General features: G+C 43.5%; 2 protein-coding genes across 2 annotated transcripts; one reads left to right on the plus strand and one right to left on the minus strand.

Moving 5' to 3' along the window:
- The first annotated feature begins 743 nt into the window (after positions 1-743).
- On the plus strand, positions 744-10,699 carry MGST2 (microsomal glutathione S-transferase 2). Its single transcript, XM_010219368.2, has 5 exons — positions 744-821; positions 5,195-5,294; positions 6,858-6,928; positions 8,791-8,872; positions 10,537-10,699. The coding sequence occupies exons 1-5, from the start codon at positions 764-766 to the stop codon at positions 10,667-10,669; spliced, it is 444 nt and encodes a 147-aa protein (XP_010217670.2). The 5' UTR covers positions 744-763; the 3' UTR covers positions 10,670-10,699.
- A 3,305-nt stretch (positions 10,700-14,004) lies between these two features.
- Positions 14,005-19,908, minus strand: MAML3 (mastermind like transcriptional coactivator 3). Its single transcript, XM_010219367.2, has 3 exons — positions 19,811-19,908; positions 18,212-18,299; positions 14,005-15,041 (listed from the first exon to the last, which is right to left on the minus strand). Exons 1-3 carry the CDS (start codon positions 19,877-19,879, stop codon positions 14,050-14,052), a joined length of 1,149 nt encoding a protein of 382 aa, XP_010217669.2. The 5' UTR covers positions 19,880-19,908; the 3' UTR covers positions 14,005-14,049.
- Between the last annotated feature and the right edge of the window lie 211 nt (positions 19,909-20,119).

The following is a 20,119-nucleotide window of genomic DNA, read 5'->3' on the forward strand; positions in this document are numbered from 1 at the left end:
CATTACACTGGTTTTGCTCCAGCGATCTTATGGGATCATAGCAGCTGACAACAATTAGCTTACTATTAGTTAAGACATGCTGATGAGAATAAAAAAAAAAAAAAAAAAGGTGTCCTGAGACAATCTCCGTTAATTCTTGGCATAATTATGGAAAACATACTGCAGACAGTAAAATCAGGGGAGATTTTTCTTTCTTGCTCAGTAGTTTCACCCCTGGAACTATCCTGAATAATTCCTGTGTGCTGACTGTCAGTAAGTGGGTGTCATGCCATCCACACGAGACTATGTTGAACATACTTGGCAAAAACACAGTATGAAGGAGAACAAGGAAAGCAACAGGCTCTGCCTCCCCTCTCATCCCCTGCACCCGCTGCTCTGGAGAGGTGCTGCTAGAGACGGACGTGAGCCTCGCTGTGCTGGGCACTGCACACGCAGAACAAAAAGTCTTTGCCCTCGAAGAGGTTGCAGCTGAAATCTAGGACATAAAAGAACATCCGAGTCCACAGGGGCACAGGCTGACAGGCTGTTTTTGTTCTCATTGTGTTTTCACACAGGCAAGAGGCGAGCAGATCTGGCTGGCTGTTTTTTAATTTTTTCAAGAACTAAAAATGCTTGTAATTTTGCGCTCCAGCTTTAAGAAAGTTCTTTTTCCCCCCAGGGCTGATCTTTGTTACAGTCCTGAAAAGCCGTTGTTCTTCCTTATTGCTCAACCTTTCTGCCTCCTGCACACGCACCCTGCCCGCGTGCGGAAGCTGCCGGGAGCATGGCTGGTGGTTTAGTTTTGCTCGCTGCCGTAACCCTTCTCTCCGCCATGCAGCAATGTAAGATCTGTGGGATTGTGTGGCTGGGGCCTGGGGAGGTTTCCACTGGTTCTGAAGTACTGGAATTATGCTGAACTAGCTGTTATGTAACTTTAATTTCTGAGGACTCCTAAGGTTTTTCTCACTGGAACATTATTTACCCTCTCTGTAGTCTGAGAGGGCGTTGGCACAGTGGGACAGATTACATTTCCCTGTGGGAGAAACTAATTTGTTTTCAATTTCTATTTTGTTTACTGACTTTTTAGAATTGTACTATTGGGAGAGCTTGTAACTGGCTGTAAAGTTACCCAAAAGCCATGTTCTGTCTCAGCTTTGATTCTTTTTCAGGTACCTGAATATTAAGCAACTGAAAACATCAAAAGTGAGAGTAAATTTGTCAAATCAAATACATGAATGCCGGACTAAAAGTGCTATAAAATTATTCCCCTGTATAGACTGCACAGTATTCAGCATCTGAAAAAAAAAAGAAAAAAAACCCACACAGAACCTATAGAGAGCAGGCAGCAATGTTATAAGCGCGTTACATACAATGTTCTTATCAATAGATTTTCTTAAGACTCTGAATAGATTTATTTTATTCCCTACAGATATTGTGCTGAGATTTAAGGACATACATTTTCCCCATTTTACCAGGCCAGATGACTAGGGAAAGAAGTGGGCAAGTCTGGGACACTGCTTTTTCTATGTGTCAGTCTAAGTTCATCGCAGCTCTTTTAGTGCTTGCCATTGGTTTCTTTGAGATATGTTGATTCATGTAGCTGTGTTTACAGCAGAAAACTGGATACATCTTGAAGGCAATTTTGCTAAGTTAGCATGAGATTAAGAGTGAGTTAAAGATAATTGCTTTGCCCTTATTTCAAATACCTGCAGCACTGCCAGATTACTTAATGGGGTGTGACTGGTTGTTCGCTTGTTCTTCAACCCCCAGCTGCTGAAATAATGTTACTACCTGGTGGAAGAAAAGCTTGAGAACATGACCTTTCTGCCTTAAAAAAAAAAAAAAAAAGAGAGAGAGAGAAAAAAAAAACCTAACACAACAAAAGCCAAATAAAAAGCACCTAAAATTTAATTTTCTAAATTGCATGTCTTTGGAGGGATGGAGCATGTAACTGTAACATCTGGGGTTACCTGTATCAAGCTCTGATTTCGTATTTTCAGATCAGCTACATTTCTATCCGGTGGCAGTATTTGCCATCAACTTCAGTGAAAGTTCAACTAGCCTCTTTCAATTTTTAACAGAGTACAAGCGTTAAGGGGCTTGCTTGTTTGTCTTTTTAGTCTGAAAACTTGGAGAAAGTTCAAAACTCAACAAATTCAAGGAACTGTGCAGATACTGACACTGAAAAAGGAGGAGGAAATACCTATATTCTTCCTTGCATTGGTTCTTCCATATTAGTTAATCGTAGGTAAAATTACAGAGAAGACAAGGCAGCCTAGGTTTTAACTTACACTGGCAGTCTGGCATGAAGTCTGAGGAGAAATCTTGTTGAGAATCTGATCTGCTAATCTGATTCAAATCATCGCGGCTTGTTTTATTTCCAGCACTCTTTCTAGCTTGGGTAAACCACCACAGATTAACCAGTGTGAGTGCAAAACACCATTTCCCTGAATGTTGCAAAACTGGTACTGTAAGCAAGAGTTATACCCAGTTCAGGTAGGGGAAGCAGCCTGGAGCGTGACTGATTGCTGCGAGCAAAATACACACCAAATACCCAGCACTTACAGTGCACTGTTCGCTCTTGGGTTTATTCTGCTGTGCCTCGGGTCGTGGGGTAGGAAGGTGCTAAGAGGCAACACGACCTCCCTGAAGCAGTGCTGCAAGTCAGGTCTCGCTCGGCAGTCATCAGAGGCACAGAAAGACGTGGTGTAGCGCGGCAGAACTGTGAGTTACACAAAGAGTCAGGTCACTTAAAAAGTAGCTGTGCAAGAAATGCTCCAGGGCAGGAAGAGCAGAGGCAATGCAGCAAGTGGCTTCCAGTCATGAATCCAGTTGTAAGCAGCTAAGATTTGCTCGAGAGATTACAGTAGATTTATGGGAAACCAAGGGAATCCAGCAAATGAACAACGCGAATCCCCAGTCAGTGATACAGGGCAGAATCCAGCAGGGAAGACACCAGTACTTCTGCATTTTCAAGCATCTCTTTGAACTTGTGCGTGCCTGTTAAAAACGCACTTAATTCCTGGATCCAGCAAGAAATTACTAAAAAGCAGCTGATTTTTCTTTAAAAGGGCTGTTAGGCAAGGGCATGCAAATTAACATGCACTATCATACATTTCCATATAAATACCACCTTCTCTATAAGGTTTTTAACACACACAGTGTTTGAGAGTAACGTTACTTGAAGGCTGGCTTTGTCCTGCATTTTCAAAGTAAAGATATTAACTTAGTAACCATAAATACCACCTGGAAAAAAAAAAAAAAAAAAAAAAACAGAAACAGAAAAGCCAACAAGGGCAAGTCAAGCAGACTTTGTAACTACCTAAGTCATATAATTTAGCCTGCAAGACCTGAACAACCTGATAAGAGAGTGGGGCTGGATACAGAAGAGGCTATGAAAATCCTGCAGCACTGCTTTCTGCAGTGTTCCCCACAGCATCTCCCGGGTGTGGGGCAGAAGGGCTCTCCCATGACTTTAATAATTTGCTTTAGCTCTTGCTAAACCGTAATCACAAAACTTAAATTTGGAGTAAGCTTTCTTACTGCAGTACGTTTATTTTGCCCCGCATCCGTTCAAGGCTGTTCCAGCTGGTTCAGATGTGATGAGCTGCCTCCAGCTCCCCGAGCTCCGCAGCACAACAATCCCGGGCGCAGGCTGTCGGCAAGCGTCGCAGCCAGGAAAGCTGCTGCTGGCTGGAAACGCTAGTGCCATGACATGCCAAGGCTTGCCTAGCACTTCTGACTGACGAGCCAGGCAGGATTTGCCAGCATGTAGCACTTGTCACCAAAAAAAAAGGGTGGCGGGCAGGTGGCAGAGGTCAAAAAGCAACTGTTTAGTTACATTTCCCAGGAAAATATTTCTCAAAAGGCATCTTTGTGCTTCCAGGAATTTCAGTCTCCCTAAAGCATGTTCCCTAAAGCCTCCCCACTGCTATTCTTTCCTTCTGAAAATACTGCAAGGTGTCACATAAATGGGTGAATCTCCAGACATAACGAGATGCGAGGGCGCGAGGGGAGGAGGCCTTACTGGACGCAAGAGCAACGCAAGGTCCTGTAAAGCTACCTTGCAGAGAGCCAACTACCCGCAGGAGGGAAGACAGATAGGAAAGGGCCTTTTTGGGAAAAGGCTTTGGCTGCAAGGCTGAGACATGAAAGGTGCCCAGGGCAGCACCACGAGCATCGCCAGCTGTGTTTCAATGCCTCTGCTCTCCGCAGGGAGGCCTGAAGCGATGCTCTGAGCTCGCCCGCAACAGCAGCCTTTTCAGCAAGCTCAGGCAGGTGCCTGTTTCTAGATCCGGGCCTCTCAGGTAAGAGGCAGTCTGTGAGCTTCCCACAAAGGGGGCTATGACGTGGCTGGAGAAAGACCTCCAGGTACCCAGGGAGCTTTAAAGTCAAACAGCAAGAAGCCCGATAGATCTGCTGCCTACTGGAAATGGCTATCCAAAGGTTCAGGTCCTTGTGAGCCTCCGATAGACTTCTAAAGGCAGACTTCTGCAATAAGGATGCCAATAAAAATGAGGAACACAGATATCAGAAGAGATCCTTGAAACAAAGTCCAGAAATGCATAGATCTTTTTTTTTTTTTTTTTTTTCCCAGCTGATATTTAGTTGCTTTGCAGTAGGTAATCTCTGCTGTTCACAGCACTGCACCGGATCTAAAAATTTAGACATTGCTACACACATTTTAGTATGGTGGCTACTGCATTTTTGTTTACAGAGCATGTAACAATATCCTATACGTACCCCAAAGTTTCATTGTTCTTAGTATCACTAAAATAAAATAATCACACACTATTTAAGCAAGTAAGGGGGGTGACCTCAATCAGGGCAATTTGGTTATTGTGATACTCCTAACACAGCACACACTGCTATAGGGTAGCTAGACTGCTCCTAAGCTACATGGTCTATGATTCAGGCAGAGCAGAAGGATATGTTAAATCATAAAACGCTAAAACAGAATGGATATATTTCTGAAATGGTATTTTTTCTCCTTCCTCCAAGTAAGTTGCATTTGAAGTTCAGACTTGATTTGGGGGAAAATCTAGTTTATCTCATACTGTTCTCTTTCCACCACATGAAATGCAAAGAGCAGCAATTTTGATTTAAAAGCGACTGACGTTGCAAATAAATGACATATGTTAAGGACTCAAGTGAGTTGCTGGTTTGTTTTTGAGAAAAAGCTGTATAGTAGGCGAGCCTTTATTTTTGCCTACAGGCCATTTTGTTTGGCTGGTGGGACAATCAAGGAGGAAACACAAGGTGATGCCCCCAGCTGTCACTGGAGCTCCAGAATTTGAGAGAACATTTCGTGCGCAGTAAGTTCTGAGATCATTACGATGGTGGCAACGAATAACATCTTTATTTAGCTAATTCATGTGGCACTAGAGAATTCCAAGATAAAATGAGCTTTAAAAAGTTGCATTTATCTCCTGCTCTGTGTTATGACACTACATCTTAACTGCTGGTGAACTCTCATCTGTACCTATCTCTAGGGAATGACGCTTGCCACTCTGCTCTGACATGAAATGGTTGTGATCCAGGGCTAATCACCACCATTTGCAGAGCCAGTGATTTGAGGAAGTGGTTGCACTGTGTGTTGTACATATATTGTAGTGGATTCTTACATTTATGGCACTTTTCACGTCTTGATTTTATATTCAAATTTGTAATGTGTATAAATTACACATGAAAATCTACGTAATTGTTCATGCGTTGAATAACATCAGGCTCAATTTTCTGTATCAAGAATCTTTTTACCAACCTTCCAGGAATTCTAACTTTTGTACAGCTTTTTTAAAAAAAGAAGGTTCAGTCCAGAAGATAAGCAACCTTATCTTAAAGACATCACCTTTTCTTTGCATCCTTCGCCTGAGACATGAAAAGTAATGCAGTTAAAGACACAGATCACTTTTCGGATGGTTCAGCTGTTGTTTTACTGATAATGGGCTAAGTTCAGCCCATATAAACTGGTCATTGTTCAAGTTCTGGTTCTTGGACTGTGTCTAACACAAAACAGAAGAAAAGAGCACACACAATCTCAATGTGTCCCAGTGGATAATTGTGGGATAGCTTGTCTAAAAAGATGAGGTTTTCCTAAACGTCTTCAGCTAGAGATTAGCTAATGCCTCTAAGGTTAAGTATTTATATTTAACACTGTATTGTTCAAAGCAATTCCATCTTCTGTGACTGTAGTTCTATGGGATAGCAATAAAAATAGACATAGAATATATAAGATAATATATCAGGTAACAGTATGTATTAGTTATAGAAGGCTACATAATTTGTTAAAGAGAAATTCATTCTGAATGACAACCAAGAAAAGATAACCCAACAAAATATTAGTGTGAGAAATACAGGTGTCCACAAGTAAAGACATTGTCTTAGCCACGAGAAGATCTATCACGTGCTGCTTAGGCCTGATACCACTTAGCAGTGGCCTTGGCCTCAGCAGGGCAATCCAAATTGCCTACATGGCTCCATTCCTCTTCGGTTTGGGGAACAACGATCCACAAAAATTGCAGGAGGATGGGGAGCTGAGAGATCACATCCAGGGATGTGTTTGATTTCCTGTCTCTCTCTGCTGCATAAGCACTTGATTTGGGGTTATCTGTTAAGCACTCCCATGTAATTGTATCCTTGTATCCTTGTCTGAGCTTAAATACCACAAAAGTGTTTGAAATAATAGTGTCCATATATGAAATGATAAAGAACGGGTTCTTAAGAGTGACCAGTGCTGGCCTGACTGTGCTCCCACTAGATTCAACGGCATTAACCTCAGAAGAAACAAAATCAGGCCAAAGCTGTCTGTCCTTGAAAATCCCACCCACAATTCCCTTCCTTTCCACAATAATGTTTTTTCAATTTTTTTTTTTTTGCAGACAAAACTGTACAGAGTTTTATCCACTATTCCTGTCTACCCTCTGGATTGCAGGAAGTTTTTTTAACCAAGGTACACACTTATTAATTTTTTTTAAATATACTTTGGTTGTACCAGGTGGTCAACTATAGTACACGTGGCTTTTTTTTCCCTTCAGCTTCATTATTTTTTATGACTGAGTGCTTGTAAGGTTATACTGAATTCACATAGCCCAATTGGTTTTTCTTTTCTCTGCAAACCACAGAACATACCCTATTTTTCATTTATTCAGTGGGTTTCCAGGGTGAATCGTTCAGAAAAGCAGCTCCCAGATGTTTCACACTAACAGTTATTTACACATTATGGGACAATTCCCACAGGACATTAAGCACAGCTATGGTCCCTGGGGAGGAAGCAGCCTGAGGAAGCTCAGGTTGGAGTACTCATCCCTAGAGCCATGGCTGAAGGAGACAAGAGTTCAAGACAGCGAATCTTTGGGATTTTATACACCAGATGAGTGACAGCACCACTGGGCTATGACTCATTTGTTTATTTTGGGGCACAAGAAGTGCTGAGAATTCAAGCTCAGGCAGAACAGCAGCATCTCCACATATAGATAGTTACTATATTTCAGGTATGCAGGGAAGACTTGGGAGAACCATTCTTCTTATTTTTTTTTATAAAGCACCCAGGCAGGCTATTTTGGGGCAGCTATCCTGCACTCATATACTATTGTGACTTCCAACCTCTCACTCTTTTGGGCATCCGAGGTAGATCCACGGAGTCTCCTAACAGCAATGGAGCAGATGTCTGTAGAGCTAGAATTGTGACAGAGTCTAACGTTGACCTTTTCCCTTACTAACCCATCCCCAACGGATGTTTTGCAAGCACAGAGCATGTGTGTCTGGAGAACGGAAAATTAGGTCATACCTCACTAAATTTCTCCTTCCTGAAAAACTATTTTCTACCTCTCCATTTTCTATCTTTGCTCCAAAACAGTTGTTCTGTTTTGGGGTTCTCTTACAGATAAATTTCCATCTTCGTTGCACCAATATAAGGGCAGAGTTATGTTGCTAAGAGTTACATTGCAGAAAGGAATAGTACATGTGCTAAAGATGGACACTTGAATCAAGAAAAATAACATTCTCTAACAGTAACACAGATATGCACTGTCACATGTAAGAAAAGGATTATGTTTACCTCCTCTGTAAGCCATTTTTTCAGCTAGACATCTCCCATATGTGCATTTACTGCAGTTAAACCAGAGCAGAGTAGAAGTCATCCTCTCTAATACTTGCTTACATGGTCTGAATGGGAGAAAAAAATTAATAAATAAAAGGCAATGCTTAGTCCTGGATAACACAACTGACCTTACACTCCCTGCTCCATCTATTACATGGAGGTAACTTAATGCTTTTCCCACAGGGAGGTCAGAAAGCTAACATGCAGTACAGCTTCCTCTCATGTCCTCAAGCTGCTTTATAAACGCAAAGAGGTTATTAACAGCATAAGATTTTCTCTGCAAAACAAACACTTTAACATGAACCGCCAAAATAACATAAAACGACAGTGCTCCAACCACTATCCTGTCTCTGGGATAACCAAACTGTCTCCGGGATAACCAAACCAGGGGAACTACAGATTACTGTCCTTTTTTAAGACTTCCTTTTTGGGAATGCCTTTAGATTTTTTTGGGACAGGCCTATGCCCACGTTGCCAGTAAATCTGTATCAAGAGCTTTCTATAGTTAAAGGGAAGTTTAAGGGAAAAAATACATACATATATATACAAAATTTCCTTTGCAATATTACTTCCCAGAGTATGGATAGCTATGAAAACGCACAATGTTACATAGCTAGAAACCATAACCGAAGTGCTAACTGCCTACGATCCTCATTGTTATGTTTTCTGTTTCTTTTTTTTTTTTCCGCTCCCATTAATCTTTTTTTTCCAAGAATTAGCTGCCCTTCTGGGTCTGCTGTACGTGTATGCCCGCTACAAGTACTTCTATGGCTATGTGGCATCTGCAAAAGGGAGGTAAGGAGTTACCACGTGCGCGTGGGTCGGGAGCTCCAGGCTGTGGTCTGGAGCTGGGCTGAGCGCCAAGCACCAGCAGTGAAAAGTGACTATAATTGAATGCAATGTGTAAAGTGTCAGCAAGAGGGCTGAAACAAGAACCCTGAGGGAGGCAGGCTGGCTGCTCCAGCAGGGCCTAGGTTAAGATCTGCGTGCGCTGCAAGTCATGAGAGACACGAGGGCTGGTGCTCTCCACGCAGCGCCTGCGTGGTGCCTGCTTTGCACTGAGCAGCTATTCGGCATCCAGAGCCAACGGGGACTGCAGGCAGAAGCACAGCATTACTGCACGATGCCAGGCTGCTGAGACACAGTGCACCCACTACCTGCTTGCCTGCTGGGCTCATTTTTCCCTCAGTTTGTCAAATTAACACACTTATCCTAACCACACAAAAGATACGAAAGGAGGAAAACAAATCTGGCCTCATAGGTAGATGAACATTCACCAAACATGTAAGAAAACACAGTTTCAGATAAGCATAAGTTAATGAATGTTAAGTGCACAGCATCTGGTAACATGAATTCTGCCTCAAAAAAATATGAACATCAGCAAAACGCCTCCAGCAGTGAGTGTACACTCAAACACATAATTCATTTTCTTCCCTCACTGAAGCCACTCTTACTATCCTACAGGCCTAACCTAAGGCTCCTCTTCCAACACACAAATCAGTCACAAAAAGAAAGTAGCATGATATATGCCAGTCATAAAAATAAATGGCTTGGGAATCCATATTTCTGGAGAAATATATGAAACAATACGACTATAAAAGCACTTTGTTTGTTTTGTACTGAATAATCCTGCAGCAGCAACAGGCTGGACCACAAAGCTGTCTTCCATGGTTTTTATATAGAGGTTATCATTATTCTTCTTCACTAGAGTTGCCACGAATCCCTCACCCTCTTTTGAAGAGCTTTTGCTTAAGAGAAAGGCAAAGCCAAGTTTTCCAGAGTAAATATAGGGAAGTAATTTTATATCTCCCAGTCAGAGATACAGTAGTTCATATGATGCCATGCATGACAACCAGAAAACCAGTAACTATTAAGTCTGGGTAGCAAGACCTTCTAAAATAAGTGAGCAAATAAAATATAATGGACTTCTCTTTAATCAACACACTAAAAATTCCTTTTTAAATACAAGCCTGACACTCTTCCATTCCCAGCAAGTACCCTAACCACTGAGTTTTAGGATTGCATTCTTCCTTTCCATTCCAAAAATCAACGCGCAAGTCAGAGCGTGACTTAGCGGAGGGTGTCGGACAAATGAGTGCCGATGAGATGCACGCACCTCTCACCCAGCCCTGAAGGCTCAAGATGCTCAAGTCTGTTTGCTGCTTTAGTTACAGCTGTTCACACCACGAGACTGAGATAGCTTGTCATGGAAAAGAGCCCAGCCTCCACATTAATATTTAGAGACACTGGTAGAGATTTCCTCCAGTGAGAATATTAAGAGTCCCTCTACTCCCCAGCAAAACCCACTTTCAGTAACTGTTACCAAGACATCTAAAGTCTGTTTTGCTGTAGTGAACCTTTTCAATCCCACATAGCTCTTAATTGAGGTGGACAAGCAGATTTACGGTAACTGCACCATATCCAACTTGTAATGGTATTTTTCTCTCTCATTCTTCTAGGTTAGCAGGCTTTCATTTGAATTTGGTAGCTCTAATCTTCTTGGTAATCCTGGGTGCAGCTGGGATTGTCAACAGCTTTCTGGATGAATACCTGGACTTCAGCATTAGGAAGAAATTACATAAATTGTTTTGAAGATTGTTTTTACTCTTAAAAAATACATAATTTTCCCTTGACATCAAAGAGAGAAATTGTGTGTGGTTAATGCAGCAGAATTCTTTCCTAACAGTCCATTGCAATGTAAAATGCATGTTTTCACTTTTCCCTGAGTTTTGTGTGTACTTTCTCCCTTCCCATTGCTCTTGAAAAGGAATCTATCAGACTGTCATGTCATGCCTGCATTTTCAATCAATGTTCTAGTTCTACATCTGGTACTGTAAATCCTAAACAAATTACGTACAATTAAGATAATTAATTCACCAAGCAACCTAGCTGTAACTCACACTAAGCAACAGCCCATCTTACCCCAAGTCCTTCAGCCTGGCCGTTGCCTCCGCAGTCTTGCTTCACTCCATTCTCTCGAGCAGCGGCCTCTGCATTTCTACAAATGTAAAAACATGCTTTGTTGCACTACGCCGCGGAAAGGCCCCGATTTTGCAAGAATATCCAATCCCACTTCAGGAGGGTGCTTAAGCGTATGCCAAAACACTGCTTTCTTCGGGAAAGCATTCAAAGCTGCCCTTGGCCTTGCACTTAAGGCCTTTTGATTTTCTCCACACGCTTACGGTTGACCACAGGCTGTGTCCGGAGCGGGGCCCTCCTGCAGGCCGGCCCCGGTCTCACACAAAGCCTCCCCACGGCGGCTCCATGCTCAGCGCAGCTCCGGCGAGGTGCAGACCCGGCCCACGCCAAGAGAAGGCCCCGCAGACGCTCCTCACACGGTCGGGTCTTCCCAGGAAGGCACGGATGGCTGCGCTGGGGGAGACGCTAGGGACTACAGCAGAGAGCAACGTGAAGAGTTTACTGCTAAAAGAAAACTTTTAGGGCCTGTGCACAAGCTCATTACCTCATGACACAGCAGAAGTGGGCCTAGTAACCCAGACCGCGGTATGACTCTGATAACAACCAACCTTTGGTTTATTGTATTTTCTTTTATTTTTTCTTTTCTTTTTGTTTTTTTTATCTTCCTTTTCTTTAAAAGTGGTATGTTAACATCAGGTCTTTTCTACATTTCCAGAGGCTCTGTACAGGTCTTAGAAGGGAAATAAGCAATGCTTTAATGTACAAAGTAAAAACAGAAAACTAGAAAAATCTGAGTAAAATGAAACAAGTTGCTGTCGGGGGCACGTACAGTACAAATTAGTAATTAGACGTCATCTGAAGTGCAATACCACCGCAGTAAGGATGAATTAAGGAATGAAATAAAAATACTCTATTTTAAACAAACAGTATATATATATATATTTATATGTATATATTTTACAGATAGTAGACCCAGTGATATCTGTAGAGTTGTAAAAACATATTTACAAATAATTTCTTTTTTTTTCTTTTTTTTAAAACATTACATATACATCAGCACCATAGTAAGAAAAAAAAAATCTATTAAAATCTACCTCTCTAGCACTTGGTCCCGGTATGGAGTATTTGGAGGAAGCTTTACAAAGACAGCAGGGCTCGGTCTCCATCAGGGCTCGCTCGGCCCAGCCCGAACCTCCCCGGCAGTTGCAGGGCCCTTGTGCTGTATTTTAGGGAGATGTTGGCTAAAAGGGTTTTAACTAAAGCATCTTAAAAATCTCGCGCAGTCCAGACGAGCTGGGTATGTCACAGAATTGACAGCTCGTCTCACCCACAGTAAAAACTTGTCCTCAAAAGGGACCCTGCCCCTGGTCGAGGTCAGCCTGTGAGGACAACGGTGACCAGGGCACTGTGAGGGCTCTCGGCCCATTTTATTCCCATGTTATGGATCTTGGAGACCAGCATTAGGCCAGAGGCTTCCAAGCTGGTGGGATGTTGATGGCTGTTACCTCGTAGGTACCAGCATGCCCCGATCACCAGTGCGACCGAAGACCCTAACCGGGCGGTGGGTTTCAGCAATCACCTCGCCTCGGCCTCCGAGCGCTGGCACCGCTGCGCTGGGTGTTCAGCCAGCACCTCGGTGTTGTAAAGGACACAGCACAGCGTTATTACAGTGCTGCTCAGCAGAGGTCCACGTTTACCTTACATCTCTATTGCCCAAAAGATGATCTGGGGACCCCCTGGCATTGCTGTAACTAAATCAGTTATTCTGCTGATTCATTAAAGTTCTTTACAGTAGTCCTTCCTCGACCCCTATTTTTCAAATACTGCAGTGAATTTTATTTCAGCAAATAAGAGAGATCAGACCAAACATCTGCTTAAAACAGAAGATGAAGGTTGCATGTGACAAATCAAGACCCTCAAACACCAGGGTAATAATATCTGCGGATGTTGCACTGTTCAAGAGAACAGAAACCCACCCTGAGCACCAAATTCTCCCTATGCATTTGCTCGTGGTGGTTTTCTCCTCTCCTCTCTGCCCCTTTGTGGTGGCTGTTGTTCATCTGGAAAGAAGGGCACTGAGCTTACTTTGTTTTATGCTGAAAGGTAAGAGAGAAAAAAAGCAAACTGAAAATACTTAGGGAAGGAAGGAGACATGGGGACCTGCTTAGGACCTATGCTGACGTCTCTGGGTACCTCCTAGCCCTTCAGTACCATTCCCAGCTGCTGTTCTCCACTCCCAGGCAGCCGAGACAGCCTCAAGTGCTCTGACAGAAGCACCACTGCTTCTCCCAAGCACCCGAGGGGACTAAATTGCTCATTAAGTTAACCCACCTACCTAAGCGCCTCCAGTAACAGTCCTGTGATCAGACTGTCCTTCTCGCTGTACTGCCAAATTTATGTTCTGCTACATCTTCACTGGTTTTATCACTCTGCAGTGAAAGCAATGGCCTCTCTGCGGCTGTTTGGGTTTGTCACGTGTGTGCCACACGTTCCCGTGTGACAACCCAGGGCAGCCCTTGCGGGCCTGACCGTGGCTCACCTGAGGCCGATACCCAGGGCTAAGCCTCTTCCTGACCAAGGCCTGTGCAATCATCTGCAGGCTTCTTGAGGGTTTGCTCCCATGTTTTTCATCCAGTGCCCTGAAAGTTGCGGTGTTTACAGTAAAATGAGCTGGGAGGTACTGGGACCACCTCGTATCTCTGTGCAATGGGGAAACACCGACTTTACTCAACCAGAGACATCGACTGTTTTTTCCAGTTTCTCTGTCCGGCTCTGTAGACATGCAGCGGAGGCTGCTGTGCAATAGGGATTACTTGGTGGAAGTTTTGTGGTGCTGATATTTTCAGCATCACCTCAATCTTCCAAAGTTGGCTACAGATTAGCTCAATTTGCACGATTAAGAATAAAAGAAGACAAAATAATCCCAAACCAAACCGACTCAAACAAAAAAACCCAACAATCCAAGGATGGAGAGAATACCCAACTTTGTCTTAAAAAAGAAAAGAAAAGAAAAAAAAAAGTAACAACCAAAGCTCCAGACTATACAAGCCTGTTCATTGGGGGTTTCCAAACAACTCATCCAATTCTTGTATCCACTCATCCCCTGGTCCGCTCTTAATGATGGAGTCCACAAGGTCCGTGCCCTCTCCTAAACTGGAGAATGACCCCCCTGCTCCTTCATTACTGTAATTGTACGATAAGTCCTGAGTGGGATTCCTCTCGTAGGCCTGGGCTTGGCTGCTCTGAGCAAAGCTGCCGCCTGGCACCTGCTGTGTAGGAGGCTGACTAAATCCAGGCATAGCAGGGACCCCCTGGCCTACTGCAGGCATAACCATCGGCCTGGCCTGGCTGCTTCCTTGTTGCCCAGGTAGTGGTTGCAGCAGTTGTCTCCCCATTGCTGGGTTCAGGGCTCTTACTGTCCCGCTAGCGTCCACCACTGTCTGATTAAGTCCCTGTGGAAAATGTTGCTTGGACAGCCTTGGCTGCCCAGGCTGCATTGGGTACGTGGTACCGTTATTGAAAGGCCCCATTTCACTGCTAGTCCTTCCAGGAAGGCCTTGCAAGCCTCGCTGCGGCCAGTTTTGTGTTCCCTGAGGGACAGTCCCCATCAGGTTTTGAAGCCGTGGTGCTTGTGGCCTGGGTAAGACCTGGCCCACAGGTCCTTTCATCTGCTGTTGATGTTGAGGAAGAGCAGAGTTTACCAGCACGTTCTGACCAAAGTTGTTGACCATTCCCACCGCTTGTGCAGAGGCAGGCTGCCTCGCTCCCTGGCCTGCGCCATGTGCCATGTTCATACCACTTTGGTTTGCGTGCTGCAACATTTGGCTCATGCCTGTGCTCATGCTGTACATTCCCGGCTGGCTGGAGGAGGCGTTGGTGTAGGGGGCCATGCCCATGTCCGACTGGCCTGCTGTTGTGGGCAGCGTGCTTGGGTTCTGGGAGGGCCCCAGGGCCATCATGCCCGTGTTCTGAGCCATCATTCGCGACGTCCTCATGCTCTGCAGAGCGGCCTGGTTCCGCACCGCTGCCATATCCTGTGGAGAACCTGGCCAAAGAGGGGGAAAGTAAGAAAAAAATGCAACCTTGTACATCCTTATTAACACCTCTTTGCATAAGGGAGAATCTGTAGGAGCTTCCTGCAGCACAGAAGGGTTCCAGATCGCTCTGTTTTTCGAGTGATGTATTGCTTCATGTGAAGGCTGGCAGAGAACTGGAAGGTTATCCACCCTGACATAGCCTTGGGTTATCCACTTGCTAGTCACATTTCAGAGGTTGTGTGTTCCCCACATCATCCTCACTCAACCTCAGTCCTCTCTGGCAAAGTCTCCTCTCCTTGGGGGTGAGGGACAACACATTTGGAGGGCTACCCTAAGCAGGAGTCGCTCATCATATCATGCACTCAACTGGTGAAACGGGTCACTGTTCAGTAGAGAATACTATGAATACAGACCACTGGCCTAACCTCCCCTAAGGCCTAAAATGGGGCTGGCAAGGTTAAACACCAATCATTTATGCATTAAAAAAGTCTCAGTTATAAAAATTTTAGGATTTGTACCCAAAACCATTGATGGCTTTGGATTCCTGAAATAACAACATCTGTGTAATGTGTGAGTCCAAAAAGATTCCTATTTCAAAAGTGAATTCGAGGCTTTCTTTTTCTGTGTGCTCCCTCGCCCCTGCCTCCAGGGACCACTGACCATCTTCCCTATGTAAAAAATCAGTCCACAATATTTTTAAAGTTATAAACACACACAATATAATTCAGTAGTATTTATCTTTCTCAGAGAAGCGTGATGCAGCTCACACCAAGCAAATGAGAAAACCTCCCATGGCCTTCAACAGAAGCAAAACAGCTGAACTTCAGTTAACTATTTGAAGTTCTCTCTTAAATAACTCCATTGTCTTTCAAAAGTAACCCTGAAAATGGAAATGTCAGGCTCAGAAGGCCAGTCAATTTTTTAATAGCTCAGGAGGCATAACGAATGGATTTTCTATATCATTGTTACTGCTTAAATCTATGGAAAGAAGAAAAATTGTTTTTTGTGGACTTTTAAAGTAGGAAGAGTGAATTAGTGAATCAATATTATAAGCACATCTTACTCCATGTTAGGTCAGTGATGGGAAATCAGAAAATCCTAACCTTGTTAAATTCCACACCGTGCCAGAAAACGGCACCATCCTTTTGTCTTCCTTTGTGGGAGGGAGGCAGGGGGAAGTAATAGATTTCTGGGAAGCCAATATACTTCTGTATTTACTATCTTTATTTAAAAACAATTACGGGAGCTCTGATTGTGCCACGGGTTCATTGTGGTTTTGAGTCAATGCCACAGCAAACTACAACAATAGTCTGCAGGTGAAGCTCCAAGAGAATGATGCAGAGAGTTAGTCCCAGCTCAAATATTATTAAATGTAAATATAAAAGGTTGGCTTAAGAGTCATAAACTACACAACAAAATCGGTCTTAAATCAGTCCCTATCAGTTGCTCCTCAGCTGTGGAGAACATGCTGGAATATCAGAATACTGAATAGCAGGCCCTGCCGGTATTGCATCAGCTCGGTTTCCATGAGAAATGGATATGGATAAAGGAAATGCCTCTCAGTTTTGCACACATGAACTAAGCAAATGGCTACATCTCCTTTTTTTGACTGCAGGCAAAACTTCTGGAGGATGCTTTCAGGTCAACTCTCCAGCGTACAGATAACAAAGCATTAAGAGGGACCATACGGATCTCAGTTGCATAGGGAAAATGTCACGGTAGCTTTTACTACACCGATGCTATCAATTAAACTATTTTCTCAATGGTTGGCACTCCTTTTTATTTTAGATCACCTCTTTCTTTCATGAGTGGAAGATGTAACTTTTTACAGTGACTCCAGCAAGTGCCTAAGTACATGAATAACGTTAAAGAATTATTTAATGTATCTCCAGCTATTTTTGAATTGAACCCTGCACTTGAAAACCTCCAGAGGAGTCCCTATCAGCAAGTAGTTCACATATTTCTATGAGCTACTGTTTGACACAGCCGTTAGACAAGAAGTAGTTAAAAGAGAGATGCAATAACTTTTAAGATTATGGGCCACCTTCTGGTCTCACTTACTCATAACCTACTGCACTGGTTTACGTTCTTGTGACTAAATAGAAAAAGAGGATCTAATATTTATACTTAAATTAGCTCATTTATGAAAATAATTTCTCTATTTGCTCAGATTAGCCTAAACTCTGCTCTGCATTTCTTTTAAATAAAAGATGTGAAGACATATTTTCAAAAAAGGTTTAATATAAGAAATTTTACATATGATTCTCAATAAATGTATGATGGTGCACACACGTTTTGATTTTGCAGATGAATTACCTAGAACATTTTCATTTCATATAGAAGTTATTCTGCCAAAAATAAGAATTAGAAGGTGATCTGTAGAGCTACTCTGTTAAAGACTAGCAGAAAGGCTGGCTGCCCCTTCACTGGCTGGATACTGGAGCTGCAGTGTGCTTGCCTCACTTGTTTTTATTGCAGCGCTCAGCATTGTCAGGAATACACAGCACAAACGTGTCTTACATCTGTGTATATTTAGAATCCATGGTGAGTGAAGACATTCAGCTGATGTTTTGTACTTAAAAAGCTTAGAGTTAACTTTTTTCCTAAACCAAAATCTTTATCTGTAAGTTCCTCAACTATCTGCACACTGAAATAATCCTTGCACTTTTAAATTGATTAAAAAACCCTCTATTTTCATGTCATGAGTTTCACTGTTTTTTCCATACCTGCCCTTTATCAGGCACTTCTGCCTAGTCCTTCTCCAGATTAACATGACCTCTCTGAAATTCCCTGTTCACCAAGTTAAACAAAGTGGGAAATGAAGAGGAGGAAAAGAAAGACGAGTGAGAGACACTCACTGAAAACAAATATACATAATGAGAATGGGGAAGACGAGAAAAATTCACAGAATCTATAAATCAAAGAGGCAGAAAAATGGACAAATGAAAAATGCAGCTTCTGCTGAGGGGAGCAGAAAGGAAATTAGAAACTTAACTAAATATACAAAAGGGAGCAAAATCCTTTGGTAAAATATGCAGTATGTGCAAGCACCCAACAGCATGACCTCTTGCTCAGGCACACTGCTTAACCTCTGGTCTTCACCAAATTAACAAACCTTCATGTGCCTGCTGTAGGGGCCTATGCTGACTCTGGGATGGGAAAAAGGATTTGATTTTACCTTGAAACTGATTGACCTGTTGCACTGGATACGGGTTCCGCTGCTGCTGGAGGTGCTGCCGAGGCAAATGGGACTGCTGCTGCAACTGCTGAAAATGAATGAGGAAAAAGAAACACAAATGAGAAAGAGATGATTAATTAATTAGCAAGCTAAGAAAGGGGCTGATGACAAAAATGCTGCAGCAAAACCTCAGTGATTTCTAGCAAGCTGTTCTCAAGAGACAAGCAGACTCATTTGAAGAGTCTTTCTGAGAGTACTTGGGCTACTCAGCACATGGACTCCTTTTGGTTCGGAACGGAATATGCACTGAGGCTAACATCAGCCCTCCTCACTTACAAGCTCTTCATTTTGACCTCTGAAGTGCAAACTTAGCTATCTTTATACTGAAAAAAGACAGAGAGAGAGAAGCATAGGAGATAACTGTACACCTAGGTGTGAAAGGCAACTGTAACCTTTTCTTCCCCCAGTCTTGCCAAAGCCTAGAGGCAGGTATTCCTGGTACAAGACCTATTCCCGAGAGCTCTCAAAATGATCAGCTGCGATGGGTACTGCCTCCCAAACTCAATGCTGTGGCCCAGAACCATTCTCTAGCCAAAATAAAAAGGGCTATTGAGGCACTTATTTTTTTGTCTTCTGATTCACTGAATGATATTTGAGGAGCAGGTGATGGCAAAATGTTTTCATCCCTTGATCCAACTCAATCTGATCTTCTGTGGTTGTTTTCTATGAATACTAATGTGTGTAAAACACAATCAATGGTTAATTATAAAAGCAGAGAGTGAGCCTATCAGTGCTTTCAAAGACTGGGGTATATCTGACTAAGCAGTTAATGCAGGAACAAATTCAGTGTCCAAAAGTACGACTGGGTAACAAAGGTAAGGGAATGGTGAAGATGAAGAAGCAGCAAATACTAAATCCCTGTGTTCAATAAAGCTTGCTACAAACTATCAAAAAGATAAAGGGAATTTTGCTAGGCACAAAGCTCCCAAAAAAGCAGAGTGCTTGAGGAATGTGACTTTCATCAACACTTTTCATCTATATCCACCACATTTAACAGCACAGCCCTATAGTTCTTCAGCACTTTTAGACCTGCCTTCAATAGCCGGGTCAGTGACTGGCTCTTGGGTTTAAGCACTTGAAGTGGCCTAACCCACAAGAGAGTGTTACGGCATCCTCATTCTGCAGCATTTGCTCACCTCTGATCATACTCATGCATCCCTGAATACCTCAAGGAGCGTCCTCCCTGCTCACTATGGGGAAACTTTTTCCATTTCTTGAAAGAACTAGAAGAAGGGAGGGGAAGGTGACCCTGCGTGTGCAGGGGGTTGGACTAGATGACCTCTAGAGGTCTCTTCCAACCTTAAGCATTCTATGACTCTATGAAGGGAGGACTAGAAATATTTCAGTGGTACCACAACAGAAACAAGCCCTACCTCAAATTCAAAGGGAGCCCAGATTTTAACCTGTAATTCCCCAGCAAGGGAGGTGAAGCAGGGCTAAAGCAACTACTGACCTATCAGAACATTTTCTGCCCTGTCCCTCACACTTAGTTCTCATACCAGCACGTGTGACAGTGCTTGAGGGACAGCGATACTGTACCTGCTCCGCCAGGATCTGCTGCTGCTGCTGCCTTTGCTCCCGTAGAAACTGCTGCTTCTGCTGCTCCATCGCGTGCAGCTGGGCCCTCTGCTCAATCAGCATCTGCTTCATGAGGGCTGCTTGCGGCTGGCTGCCCAGGAAGGCGGCAGCGCCGGCGCCCGGCGGCACGGGCCCTGCCGCGCGGGACAGGCCCGCCTGGTGCTGCTCCTGCGCCAAGACAGAGAAACGGCCGCGTTACTCCGTGCGCTCCGCGCGCGGGGAGGGAAGCTACGGACAGCGAGCCTGTGCTGAGCACTGGGCTTGAAGAAA

This window comes from Tinamus guttatus, unplaced genomic scaffold (assembly GCF_059628265.1).
Source record: "Tinamus guttatus ecotype Peru unplaced genomic scaffold, ASM5962826v1 Tinamus_guttatus_pri_ptg000247l, whole genome shotgun sequence".
Taxonomy (NCBI): Eukaryota; Metazoa; Chordata; class Aves; order Tinamiformes; family Tinamidae; genus Tinamus; species Tinamus guttatus.

Excerpts from the sequence above, each read along its gene's own strand:
- MGST2 (XM_010219368.2), top strand. The coding sequence starts at position 764 with ATGGCTGGTGGTTTAGTTTTGCTCGCTGCCGTAACCCTTCTCTCCGCC. Across the intron at positions 5,295-6,857 it reads GAGAGAACATTTCGTGCGCA|ACAAAACTGTACAGAGTTTT; the intron begins GTAAGTTCTGAG and ends TTTTTTTTGCAG. Across the intron at positions 6,929-8,790 it reads AGGAAGTTTTTTTAACCAAG|AATTAGCTGCCCTTCTGGGT; the intron begins GTACACACTTAT and ends TTTTTTTCCAAG.
- MAML3 (XM_010219367.2), bottom strand. The coding sequence starts at position 19,879 with ATGGAGCAGCAGAAGCAGCAGTTTCTACGGGAGCAAAGGCAGCAGCAG. Across the intron at positions 18,300-19,810 it reads AGCAGATCCTGGCGGAGCAG|CAGTTGCAGCAGCAGTCCCA; the intron begins GTACAGTATCGC and ends ATTCATTTTCAG. Across the intron at positions 15,042-18,211 it reads ACAGGTCAATCAGTTTCAAG|GTTCTCCACAGGATATGGCA; the intron begins GTAAAATCAAAT and ends CTCTTTGGCCAG.